The sequence below is a fragment of the Haliotis cracherodii genome, unplaced genomic scaffold (genome assembly GCF_022045235.1).
Source record: "Haliotis cracherodii isolate W230 unplaced genomic scaffold, xgHalCrac1.p SCAF_25, whole genome shotgun sequence".
NCBI lineage: Eukaryota > Metazoa > Mollusca > Gastropoda > Lepetellida > Haliotidae > Haliotis > Haliotis cracherodii.
In genome coordinates, this window is record NW_027266281.1 from 4,769,827 (window position 1) to 4,782,615 (window position 12,789).

At 43.8% G+C, this 12,789-nt stretch overlaps 1 protein-coding gene across 1 annotated transcript; it reads left to right on the forward strand.

The window, feature by feature from the left end:
• Positions 1–761: 761 nt before the first annotated feature.
• Positions 762–10,609, forward strand: LOC139472857 (uncharacterized). The gene is made up of 6 exons (XM_071255325.1): positions 762–833; positions 3,077–3,226; positions 3,603–3,732; positions 4,243–4,592; positions 7,265–7,543; positions 8,666–10,609. Exons 2-6 carry the CDS (start codon positions 3,091–3,093, stop codon positions 9,130–9,132), a joined length of 1,362 nt encoding a protein of 453 aa, XP_071111426.1. The 5' UTR covers positions 762–833; positions 3,077–3,090; the 3' UTR covers positions 9,133–10,609.
• The last annotated feature ends 2,180 nt before the right edge of the window (positions 10,610–12,789 follow it).

The window sequence follows — 12,789 nt, forward strand, 5'->3', positions numbered from 1 at the left end:
AAGTCAGCGAGCCTGACCACCCGATCCCGTCAGTCGCCTTTTACGACAAGCATAGTCGCCTTTTACGGCAAGCATGGGTTGCGGAAGACCTATTCTTCCCCGGAATCTAAATAGAAGAGGTGATTACTTTGAATGTGATAGTAAGGTTTATTGTTTTATATTGCAGTAAGCAAAATTCCAGCTTTAAGCAGTGGTCTGTTGACCCGTGAAGATCCGGGATAGGATAGGTCTTCACCCATGCTTGCCGTAAAAGGCAACTGCATGTGCTTGTCGTAAGAGGCGACTAACGTGATCGGGTGGTCAGGCTTGCTGACTTGGTTAAAGCATGTCATCCATTCCAATTACGTGGATCGATGCTCCCGATATCCATTTCACACCTCACCACCATATAACTTTAGTTTCACTTTCAAATCTGGATCGAGACCTCGCCGTGTAAACACGCTATCGGCCTACGTCGTGTTATAAGCCGTTCCTGTCACTCGACATTCCGAGACATGTCGGTCGGTTACGGAAAAGGGCGAGTTATCAAACAACGTGATTACGTCATGGGGATTCCCCTTAGCCACAAACTATTTTATTATGAATGCGCCCTAAAACATAGTGCACATGTATGTTGAACACTTTACCCCGTTGTCATCTCAAACAAACTGAAATATATCGATAAACCTACAAAGCCTAAATAATATACCCTGTCATCATAAAGCCAACGTACAGTCTGTCCTACAGATGAATTTGGTTGGCAGGCGGAAGGATATTGAAAAGTTAAAAATAGTATCAAAGACACCCGAGGCGTGTGTCGTTTACGTCTCCATCGGGAAAGAAGTAAACACAAGGTAAACAACTTGCATTTTGTCAACAAATGTGTGTTTATTGCTTAACCTTAGTTTGTCATTCGACTTTATCCAAACTATAGCATGTGTGCATCTGTTTTCAAACCGACTTTGCATGTTTGAGGAACAGCACATAAATCCTACTTTCTCTTTATTAAGGTATGCGAAATCCACAATGCCATAGAAAGTGGTCAATGCGACAATATTTCTTCAATATTAAGAGACACGGAGGTACGGGTCTGTCCCTGAATTTGGGGTTGGGGGTTGGTTTGGGGTTAGGGGTTTGGGTTGTTTGGGTTTGGGGTTGGGTTGGAGTATGGAGACTCGGCTCTGTCCCTGTATGTGTGTGTGGGGGGCGTGGTGTGGGGGTTGGGTTGTGTGTGTGTGTGTGTGTGTGTGTGTGTGTGTGTGTGTGTGTGTGTGTGGAGGCTCCGGTGTGTGTGTGTGTGTGTGTGTGTGTGTGGAGTATGGAGGCTCCGGTCTGTCCCTGAATGTGTGTGGGTGTAGGGGGTGTGATAATACTTCAATCATACTCATGAATACCAAGCATGACAGTGTGTGCATGTATGTGTGTGTGTGTGTAGGGGGGGGGGGTGGGGGGGGGTGGGGGGTAGGCTTTATTTCATTCTAAAAAATAAATTATCAGTGGAGTGTGAAGAGGGAAGAGGAAATTAATATGAACAGAACGTACTAAACAGATCACTAATATTCTGCTAAAAAAGTCAGTAAAAATTCCAACTTGAAATTAAGATTTTCCTAATCATGTTAATCCTGTAGATATAGTTATGAATAATATGATGTCTTTGTGGAGGGGGCTTGTCGTGCACTATGTATGTGGTGCAAGTCAGGAAGTTAGGAAAGTGGAACACACACGGCCTAATTTATTTTTGGTCTGAAGGTTAAATGATGTGATGAGGTTGGCAAGGAAGAAAAAATAATAATTAATTTTATTAAATATAAAAGATGTTACTTATGTTTATTAATCAAATTGTACATCAGGTATTTCACTTTTTATTTTTGGCTTATTATATCTCGATTTAGCAAAACATAATATGCACAGGTGCAACCTTTTATTGAAAAATGCAACCTGATATTTATATCAGGTTTAGGGCTGGGACGGGTAACTCGGGTGCACGGGTCGGGTGGGTACTGAGTAGGACCCAGGTACCGACAGGACTACCCGGACCCATGGTTAGTCACGTGATATATTGTTTAATGACAAAAATAATGGTTACACTACAAGTCACTAATGTTCACATTTCTTTCTGACTATGCACCCATTCCTTCTGATTTTTCTTATGGTTGAATAAACTTAACTTAATTCAACTTCAGTGTATGAATGACCAGATTGTTTAATACGTGTATCTAAATACATTTTGCCAGGGCTGTGCTAAAAATGTTTCGAATCGGACATTTTGAGACATCTCCTTAGACCTACAGCGGGTATCCAGGTAGGGTCGGGTTATTGGGGGTTGGTACCCGGGTAGTAAATTTGGACTCGTTCCAGCCCTATCTACATGTACCAAGTGCATGTAAATAAAAGATTTGCAAAAAAACCATTTTGTCCACACAACATTAATCTTTGATCACACACAATACCCCTAAGCTTTATTTACCATAATACATCACTAATCCCTGTGTTATGTGTAGCTTGTCATGCTTTCTTGTGGTTGACATCATCAAACTGTGGGTACTTCAAGATTATGTGCTGTACTGTCAGTACATCACTCAAGTGAGTGAGTGAGTGAGTTTGGTTTAACGCCACTTCTAACAGTATTCCAGTTATATCGCGGTGTGTCAGCTTAATGTGGGAGGAAAGCCCAAAGTGATGCAGGTCTTAGACATTTACCACTTCGGTGAAACCCACGAGCACAGGTATGGTGCTGACAAACCTAGAAACATAATCGGGGCGAATACATCACTCAAGCATTGTCACAAAACACTGTTCGTCAAAAATATGATGTCCAAGTGCCCTTCAAGCCAGGTAATGTTTTTAAACAGTGACATTAGTTTTTACCATGCCCTTGAATGAGTGAGTGAGTATTGTTTTACGCCGCTTTTAGCAATATTCCAGCAATACCATGGCGGGGGACACCAGAAATGGGCTTCACACATTGTACCCATGTCAGGAATAGAACCTGGGTCTTTGGCAGGTTGAGCGATCGCTTTAACCACAAGGCTACCCGACCACCCCTAGTATGCCATAAAAGATACCCTGAATTTCAAAGCCTGGGTGGTGTTTTCAGGTTTTAAAAGGGCCATGGCTGACCTGGAACTTGAGATGGACATGGTGTTCGATGTGAGACTAGCACAGGAGAAGCAGAAATACCAGCAGAGAATAATACGGAACTGCCAAGATCACAACCAGACACGCCCCTTGAATGTCGCCATTATTGGTAAGACTGAATGTGTAGGTTATCACAATGTCAATGACATGATGTGTTTTGCGATGTTTAGGTGTGCCACTCAGAGAAATGTGCTACAGGCCACTATTGGAAATGTTTAGATGTGCCACAGGCCACTATTGGAAATGTTTAGATGTGCCACAGGCCACTATTGGAAATGTTTAGATGTGCCACAGGCCAATATTGGAAATGTTTAAATGTCCCTAAGGCCACTATTGGATATGTTTAGATGTGCCACTGGCCACTATTGGAAATGTTTTGATGTGCCACAGGCCACTATTGGAAATATTAAGATGTGGCACAGCCCACTATTGGAAATGTTTAGATGCCTTAACAGGTTTCCAGGTTGTATCATTTGTGTTTGTAGGGCCCCCGGGAGTGGGGAAATCATCGCTGGTGAACACGATCGCTGCCTCATTTTCTGATGACACATGGAGAGAATATGCATATTCTGGTTGCCATGGAGATGCTAGTCAGATCACAGTGTTCACCAAGAGGTAGGAATCGGTAAAAATTTACTCTTCTGTTCTGTGATGTGACAAAACGAAACTAAGTCAACTATTGGACATTTTGGCCAAATCTTACTGTTTTATTTTGAGGAAAACTCCAATTGCTTTGAATGTTTGAAGTTTACCTAAGTTGTACTTATTCCGGTCTTTTATTGTTTATCTGTCTGTATTGATAAACAAATACCACTATTGTCTGTTGACTTTATTCTGCAGACAGACCTACCCATAGACTAACATTTAGTCTCTAAAATCTTATGTTACATAATATCCCTCTTGACTCTAAAAATCAAAAAAATTCCCTATGCTGATGTGGGATAGAGCTAGCTTGAGCTGGCTAGACTTGCTTTTGTATACATTTCTAGATTATTATTTTTCATAAAATAAATATATTCCACAGTCATGGTGCAGGACTAACCTACCCACTGTATGAAAGATAAAATTAAATGATGAAAGTTGAAACCTTTGACCCGGACAAACTATCTCAAGTCTTTATTCCAGTTTTCCAAAGTGCTGTCATGGCTCAAGTGCCAAGTACAGCAACATGAACCTTCCCACGCTGATCGACATCGCGGGGTTAACAGATGAAGAGAGAGAGCGGTATGTCGAGCTGCTCCGTATTGTCTTCTATGGCCGTCTCCCAGAAGAGGAATCTCTCGCAGAGGCAGATCAGTTTTACAAGAAACACGGAATAGAAAACCTGCGACAGAAATATGCCGAAAATGATGAAAAGCTGAAGGTTGATCGAATTATTTTTGTGTCGTCGGCGACACAGGAGGTCCCGCAGAACCTGATCCGCTGTGTGCTGCTAGCTGCCCGACCATCGGGGGTCATCGACAGCAGAAAGAGAAGTAGGTCAACGCTAGGTCTTGCCTTGCTGTAAACAGGACAATGTCTTAACCTGTCACATACCGTATTCGATGTAATAAGCGCCCAAGGCGCTCTCAATATTAGAAATAGGGGGCTCTTATTAGAATGGTATTTTGGTGAGAAAAAAAACAGAGTTGAAAGATAAATTTCGTGGTTTATGCTGACAGCCTGAAATGATTATATATGACAGATATATTTTTCCAGAATTTAATTAGGAGATAAAGATACTGTGATTTCAATGTAGAGCTAGGTTACCTGTAGATTTAACCCCACTAAATTGAATTTGGAACCGAATGCGCAGCGTGAGGTTTCAAATGTTAAATTTAGTGCGGTTACTGTTTCAGCAATCCCTGCGACCCAGTCTTATTGTTTCAGCAATCCCTGTGTACAGTGTTACTGTTTCAGCAATCCCTGTGTTCGGTGTTACTGTTTCAGCAATCCCTGTGTTCGGTGTTACTGTTTCAGCAATCCCTGTGTACAGTGTTACTGTTTCAGCAATCCCTGTGTATGGTCTTACTGTTTCAGCAATCCCTGTGTTCGGTCTTACTGTTTCAGCAATCCCTGTGTTCGGTCTTACTGTTTCAGCAATCCCTGTGTTCGGTCTTACTGTTTCAGCAATCCCTGTGTTCGGTCTTACTGTTTCAGCAATCCCTGTGTACGGTCTTACTGTTTAAGCAATCCCTGTGTACGGTCTTACTGTTTAAGCAATCCCTGTGTACGGTGTTACTGTTTCAGCAATCCCTGTGTACGGTGTTACTGTTTCAGCAATCCCGGTGTACGGTGTTACTGTTTCAGCAATCCCTGTGTATGGTCTTACTGTTTCAGCAATCCCTGTGTTCGGTGTTACTGTTTCAGCAATCCCGGTGTTCTGTGTTACTGTTTCAGCAATCCCTGTGTTCGGTGTTACTGTTTCAGCAATCCCGGTGTACGGTGTTACTGTTTCAGCAATCCCGGTGTACGGTGTTACTGTTTCAGCAATCCCTGTGTTCGGTGTTACTGTTTCAGCAATCCCGGTGTTCTGTGTTACTGTTTCAGCAATCCCTGAGTTCGGTGTTACTGTTTCAGCAATCCCTGTGTTGGTGTTACTGTTTCAGCAATCCCTGTGTTCGGTGTTACTGTTTCAGCAATCCCGGTGTTCTGTGTTACTGTTTCAGCAATCCCTGAGTTCGGTGTTACTGTTTCAGCAATCCCTGTGTTGGTGTTACTGTTTCAGCAATCCCTGTGTTCTGTGTTACTGTTTCAGCAATCCCTGTGTACGGTGTTACTGTTTCAGCAATCCCGGTGTTCGGTGTTACTGTTTCAGCAATCCCTGTGTTCGGTGTTACTGTTTCAGCAATCCCGGTGTACGATGTTACTGTTTCAGCAATCCCGGTGTTCTGTGTTACTGTTTCAGCAATCCCGGTGTTCTGTGTTACTGTTTCAGCAATCCCGGTGTTCTGTGTTACTGTTTCAGCAATCCCGGTGTTCGGTGTTACTGTTTCAGCAATCCCGGTGTTCTGTGTTACTGTTTCAGCAATCCCTGTGTACAGTGTTACTGTTTCAGCAATCCCTGTGTACGGTGTTACTGTTTCAGCAATCCCGGTGTTCGGTGTTACTGTTTCAGCAATCCCGGTGTTCTGTGTTACTGTTTCAGCAATCCCGGTGTTCTGTGTTACTGTTTCAGCAATCCCGGTGTTCGGTGTTACTGTTTCAGCAATCCCGGTGTTCTGTGTTACTGTTTCAGCAATCCCTGTGTACGGTGTTACTGTTTCAGCAATCCCTGTGTTCGGTGTTACTGTTTCAGCAATCCCTGTGTTCGGTGTTACTGTTTCAGCAATCCCGGTGTTCTGTGTTACTGTTTCAGCAATCCCGGTGTTCTGTGTTACTGTTTCAGCAATCCCGGTGTACGGTGTTACTGTTTCAGCAATCCCTGTGTTCGGTGTTACTGTTTCAGCAATCCCTGTGTTCGGTGTTACTGTTTCAGCAATCCCTGTGTACAGTGTTACTGTTTCAGCAATCCCTGTGTTCTGTGTTACTGTTTCAGCAATCCCTGTGTTCGGTGTTACTGTTTCAGCAATCCCGGTGTTCTGTGTTACTGTTTCAGCAATCACGGTGTTCTGTGTTACTGTTTCAGCAATCCCGGTGTACGGTGTTACTGTTTCAGCAATCCCTGTGTTCGGTGTTACTGTTTCAGCAATCCCTGTGTTCGGTGTTACTGTTTCAGCAATCCCTGTGTACAGTGTTACTGTTTCAGCAATCCCTGTGTTCTGTGTTACTGTTTCAGCAATCCCTGTGTTCGGTGTTACTGTTTCAGCAATCCCGGTGTTCTGTGTTACTGTTTCAGCAATCACGGTGTTCTGTGTTACTGTTTCAGCAATCACGGTGTACGGTGTTACTGTTTCAGCAATCCCGGTGTTCTGTGTTACTGTTTCAGCAATCCCGGTGTTCGGTGTTACTGTTTCAGCAATCCCGGTGTTCGGTGTTATTGTTTCAGCAATCCCTGTGTTCTGTGTTACTGTTTCAGCAATCCCTGAGTTCTGTGTTACTGTTTCAGCAATCCCGGTGTACGGTGTTACTGTTTCAGCAATCCCGGTGTACGGTGTTACTGTTTCAGCAATCCCGGTGTTCGGTGTTACTGTTTCAGCAATCCCGGTGTTCGGTGTTACTGTTTCAGCAATCCCGGTGTTCGGTGTTCTCACAAAACAGGACAAGGTGGGAACTGGGGTGCTCACCAAGGAGGAGTACGACAAACGAGAAAAACAGTTCATCGATGCTCTGGGGCTTGCTGGGTCGCTCCACAGACTGCTGCGGTGTCGCAACTACTGCGACGATGTGGACCACGGCCAACGTACCGACACAGTCCTGCCTGAACTTGACCTTCCAGCCTTGAAGTTCATGATCCAGGTCTGTGACCCAGTCTTCGAAGTCATCAATGAACCGGAGTCCTATGCTGGTAAGACATTTAAACCAAAGTGCTTGGACAAATCAGAGGATCGAGATTTGTTTACTTCTTGGTGCAAGTATCAATTACAGTCGACACTAAATAAAAAAAATCGATTCTGATGTTTGCTTTAATAAGTGTTGCATCAAACACTAACTAGTAGTCAAAATCTGTACATACTTGACGCTGCCAATTTGGCCATCTTGTCTATGATATGTATCAGATCATGAGCATGGTATCATGATACGTATCGGATCACGAGCATGGTATCATGATACGTATCAGATCACGAGCATGGTATCATGATACGTATAGGATCACGAGCATGGTATCATGATACGTATCAGATCACGAGCATGGTATCATGATACGTATCGGATCACGAGCATGGTATCATGATACGTATCGGATCATGAGCATGGTTTCATGGGTAAGTGAGTGAGTGAGTGAGTGACTAATGCTGATTTTATAGTCCTAGCCCACGGAGATACCATGGCGCAGACCCGGGAAGATCCAGGTTGAAATTGGTCTTCAGCAACCCATACTTGCTGTAAAAGGCGACTATGCTTGTCGTAAGAGGCGACCAACAGGATCAGGTGGTCAGGCTCGCTGACTTGCTTGATACATGTCATTGATCCCAATTGCGTGGAACGATGCCCATGATGTCAATCACTGGATTGTCTCGTCCAGACTTGATTATTTACAGACCGCCTTCATGTAGCTGGAATATTGCTGAGTGCGGCGTTAAACGACAAACCAACAAACCAACCATGGCGCAGTTTAACATGAATACCCCACTCAGACACAGTATACTGACTCCAAGCAGACCATGGAGGGGTCCATATAAAAGTAAAGTCAATATAATGGTCAGAAAGAAATGCAAACATGAGTGACTTGTTGTGTAACCATGCAATTCTATTGTTATTTTCGTTAAACACAATATCATATGACTAACCACGGGTATTAAGGACCCACCCTACCCGAGTACCAGAATTACCCAAGTTACCTTCCCAGTTCTTTGTGTAGCTTGTGTTTCTATGTGAATTAATTGATATCAATGTCATTCCTTTAGCTCTGAGTTGAATTTTTCTTCGATGAAAATGGATTTTAATGCTAAACCTTCCTTCTCCACAGCTCATGAAAATAAAGCTGGAAGTGTAATTCATCGTCGACGTCAAACACCTTCCGCTAACGATCAGTCACGATCATCGACCAGAATACGCGGCAGAGCAGGAAGATGGCCGAGCGGAAGAGCAAGCAGATCACAAGAAAGAAGTGGAGGCAGCATCCTGGACGAGCTGGGCGTCTCCCACGATCAGGCCTTCTACATCATGTTGGCCATCGAGGCGGTCCTTCTGGCCGTCATCCTGATGGTCCTGATGAGGCCGCCCGTGGACATGGGCAAGTTACAGGGAGCGTGTAACTACATGAAGACGCATGACCAGAGCATCGAGGCAGCCACGATGCAGGACATCTGCGACAACCTCGGGAGCAGTTATAGTGGGTTCGTCATGTTTCTCACTGTCCTCGCCTTCGTGGGGATCCGATTTGGCGTCAAGTATGGCTATGAACAACTTCAGCAAATACAGATCGATACATAGTTGCCGGTCATGGATGTAGGAATGGTTGCAGGACGGATATCTTGAGATTCCACAACCATTTTCTGATTAATGTTGAAATATTCTACATAGGTTTGTGTTTAGTTAAAGTAAATTTTAATTTTTTGTCTGATTCTGTGAATTACCATGACTGTAGACATTACTCTTGGACAATATTCAATAAATTTCATATTTAGCTAATCGGTTTGAAGGTCAAGTGGTCATAAAATGGTGTACCCGTGTCCCTCCTCCGTCGTCCATATACCTTCAAGAAACCACGGAAGAGGTTTAGATCTGATTATCAATATGGCTGTCATGACAATTGTTTTCCCCAAAAAATGAATGTAATGATCATGTGTGTTCAGTTTTTGCGATATCTTAAATTTTGACCTTGATTTGACCTCTGCACAGCGACCATACTGAAAGAAGAAACTTCAAAAAGCTATCACCTGACCCTTTTTTATTCTTAATGTAATATTTGAGTATTTGGTATGTGCTCTTGGGACCGACCATTTGATATTTTGGTGAAATGTAAGCAACTGTTGTGCATTGCAACAATGTAATAAAATATTACATTCATTCTTGCAAATTTGGAGTGAGTAAGTGTGTGAGTATGGTTTTTACGCCGCTTTTAGCAATATTCCAGCAATATCACGATGGGGGACACCAGAAATGGCCTTCACATGGTGTACCCATGTTGGAACCAAACCCGGGTCTTCGGCGTGATGAACGAACGCTTTAACCACGAGGCTACCCGACCGCCCCTGCAAATTTTTAAAACATTGGGGAAACTTAGATACTTGTATCCTACTTGTTAATACTTAAGTATTTCTGCACAAAACATTTGAATCGCAATGCCGACATTTTGTTGGGTGGTTGTCTGTGTTAACATCTGGAACTGTTGACCACAAGTCCTAGTCCATCTCCCCGAGGCAAGAACGTCTGCTAGCCTTTTCATCAAAGTCTTGTTCCACCCTTGCCACATCAAGCCCACGTTCCTGTGCTAAATATGATTGGACTATCAGAGAACGTTTCACAAAGTCAACATCCACGTATGAAAGACCACATCCTGTCTTTTTCATCTTTTAAACCCCTCCAACGATTGCTTATGTTTTTGTGTCAGGGACAAAATTGTGAATCTTTTTGTTATCTGATCGACGAGGTTGTTGCCTATGGTAGTCACCATCTTTGTGAAGCTATACAAGATAAGAACAGCGATCTGATTGGATATCATGTGTTCCTTATAAGGGGCACAACTTATGATCTACACAGGGTGGCACCATGGTCACGCCAAGAAAAGTGGCCTTGATGTGGCAAGGATAGAAAACTATGCTTTGATATAGGCTAGTGGACATGCTTGCCTTGGGGAGATGGTCCACGTCAGCTACAATAATGTTGTGAAATGAAATGTTCTGCATCTAGTCTGTGAATCATTTGCTTATTTATTGTAGTTATTTATTTATTGCAGATAAATAGAGGATTAACCACTGTGTTCAGTTGTTACCGAAAAGTCTACACATGAGTGATTAATCTGTCTCGATTAGAACGAGGCGTTACCGTCTTATCATTCTGCAATGAATCTGGTACGTTGGGAAGCCGAAATTCTCTGATATATCTCCACATATCACACCCCTTCCTTCCCCACAAATTTTCTCTCGGTCACCAACATTCAGAGATGGAAACATCGTCACTACGGTAATGTTTTGCCAGCTAGGGATTTCCTGTACTAGACGACCTCGGGTATCCCCGATCCGAAATTAGTGCCGTCAATTATTTTTAGCCAGCCAATCAAAACACGATGACACAACTCTCCACTCTCAGCCAGCCAATCAGATTGGGTGAAAAAAAATAAACCACCGCTGGCGATTGAAGATCAAGCCCTGTTATGGGAGAAATCAATAAAAACATAAACACCATGTGTTGATTCAAGCTCCCAAAGTAATCTCAGGTCCGACCACAAACCATTTATTTTTTCTTGAGTTGCCCCATGAAGAAGACCCAGGTCAGAATAGGTCTTCAACAACCCATGCATGTCGTGAGAGGCAACTTACGGGATTGGTGGTCAGGCTTGCTGACTTTGTTCATGCATGTCATCGTTTCCCGATTGCCTGGAGTGCAAATACTTCTCACAAGTTCAGTATTCTTCAGGGGCGGTCGGGGAGCCTAGTGGTTAAAGCGTTCGCTTGTCATGACGAAGACCCGGGTTTGATTCCTGACATGGGTACAATGTGTGAAGCACATTTCTGGTGTCCCCCGCCGTGATATTGCTGGAATACTGCTAAAAGCGGCATAAAACCAATGTCACGGTTTAAAAACATTACCTGGCTTGAAGGGCACTTGGACATCATATTTTTGACTAACAGTGTTTTGTGACAATGCTTGAGTGATGTATTCGCCCCGATTATGTTTCTAGGTTTGTCAGCACCATACCTGTGCTCGTGGGTTTCACCGAAGTGAGTGAGTGAGTGAGTTGGGTTTAACGCCGCTTTTAACATTATTCCAGTTATATCACGGCGTGTCAGCTTAATGTGGGAGGAAAGCCCCAAGTGATGCAGGTCTCAGACGTTTACCACTTCGGTGAAACCCACGAGCACGGGTATGGTGCTGACAAACCTAGAAACATAATCGGGGTGAACCGGGATTCGAACCCACAATCATAGGTTTCTGGCGTGTCCAGGGGACGCAACTCTGCACAGCGAATCGGGGCGCCTTAGACGACTGGGCCACCCGTGCCCCATTTCTTCACACTGACCAGCGCCTGGGCTGTATGGCTTTTCTGGAATTTGACCACCACCAACAGTGATTTTCTAAAACCTACTGCAGGAGGATAGACATAAAATCTTCTTCTTCCACATACTTCCTCCACTTTGAGGGGGACACAGGTGGCCAAGTCGTCATAGGCGCCGCGATTCGCTGTGCAGAGTTGCGTCCCTTGGGCACGCCAGAAACATATGATTGTGGGTTCAAATCCTGGTTCGCCCCGATTATGTTTTTAGGTTTGTCAGCACCATACCCGTGGGTTTCACCGAAGTGGTAAACGTCTGAGACCTGCATCACTTCGGGCTTTCCTCCCACATTGAGCTGACACGCCGTGTTACAACTGGAATACTGTTTAAAGCAACGTTAAACCCAACTCACTCACTCCTCCGCTCTGCCCTAGGAATGCCTTTTTTCATCTACTAGAATGTCAAAGGTCACTGCCACGAGTAGAGGAAAATATCCCGACAAAGTTAATGCTTGCACTTTCTCAAGAACTATTACAGCAAATATCATTAAGCTTAGTATATACCTTATTTAGAATGTGTCCCTGTTTTCTGAAGGCCCTTGAAGATCCGGGGTAGAATAGGTCTTCAGCAACCCATGCTTGCCGTAAAAGGCGTTCAACAACAAACCAAACCAAAGAACAGCGTTCGTTTTTTTTGTAAAACATAGTTGTATCATAGTGTTTGAGGAGTCATTACCTCTAGTGAGTGAGTGAGTGAGCAAGGTTTTACGCCGCTTTTAGCAATATTCCAGCAATATTCCAGCAATATCACGGCGGGGGACACCAGAAATGGACCTCACACATTGTACCCATGTTGGGAATCGAATCCGACCGAACGCTTTAACCACTAGGCTACCTGACCGCCCCCTCATTACCCCTAAAGGCGTGTAACTGTA

What these genes read in the sequence shown, in the direction of transcription:
- LOC139472857 (XM_071255325.1), top strand. Translation starts at nt 3,091, where the DNA reads ATGGCTGACCTGGAACTTGAGATGGACATGGTGTTCGATGTGAGACTA. An exon ending in CTTGAATGTCGCCATTATTG is followed by an intron (nt 3,227 to 3,602) that starts GTAAGACTGAAT and finishes TTGTGTTTGTAG; the next exon opens with GGCCCCCGGGAGTGGGGAAA. An exon ending in CATCGACAGCAGAAAGAGAA is followed by an intron (nt 4,593 to 7,264) that starts GTAGGTCAACGC and finishes TTACTGTTTCAG; the next exon opens with CAATCCCGGTGTTCGGTGTT.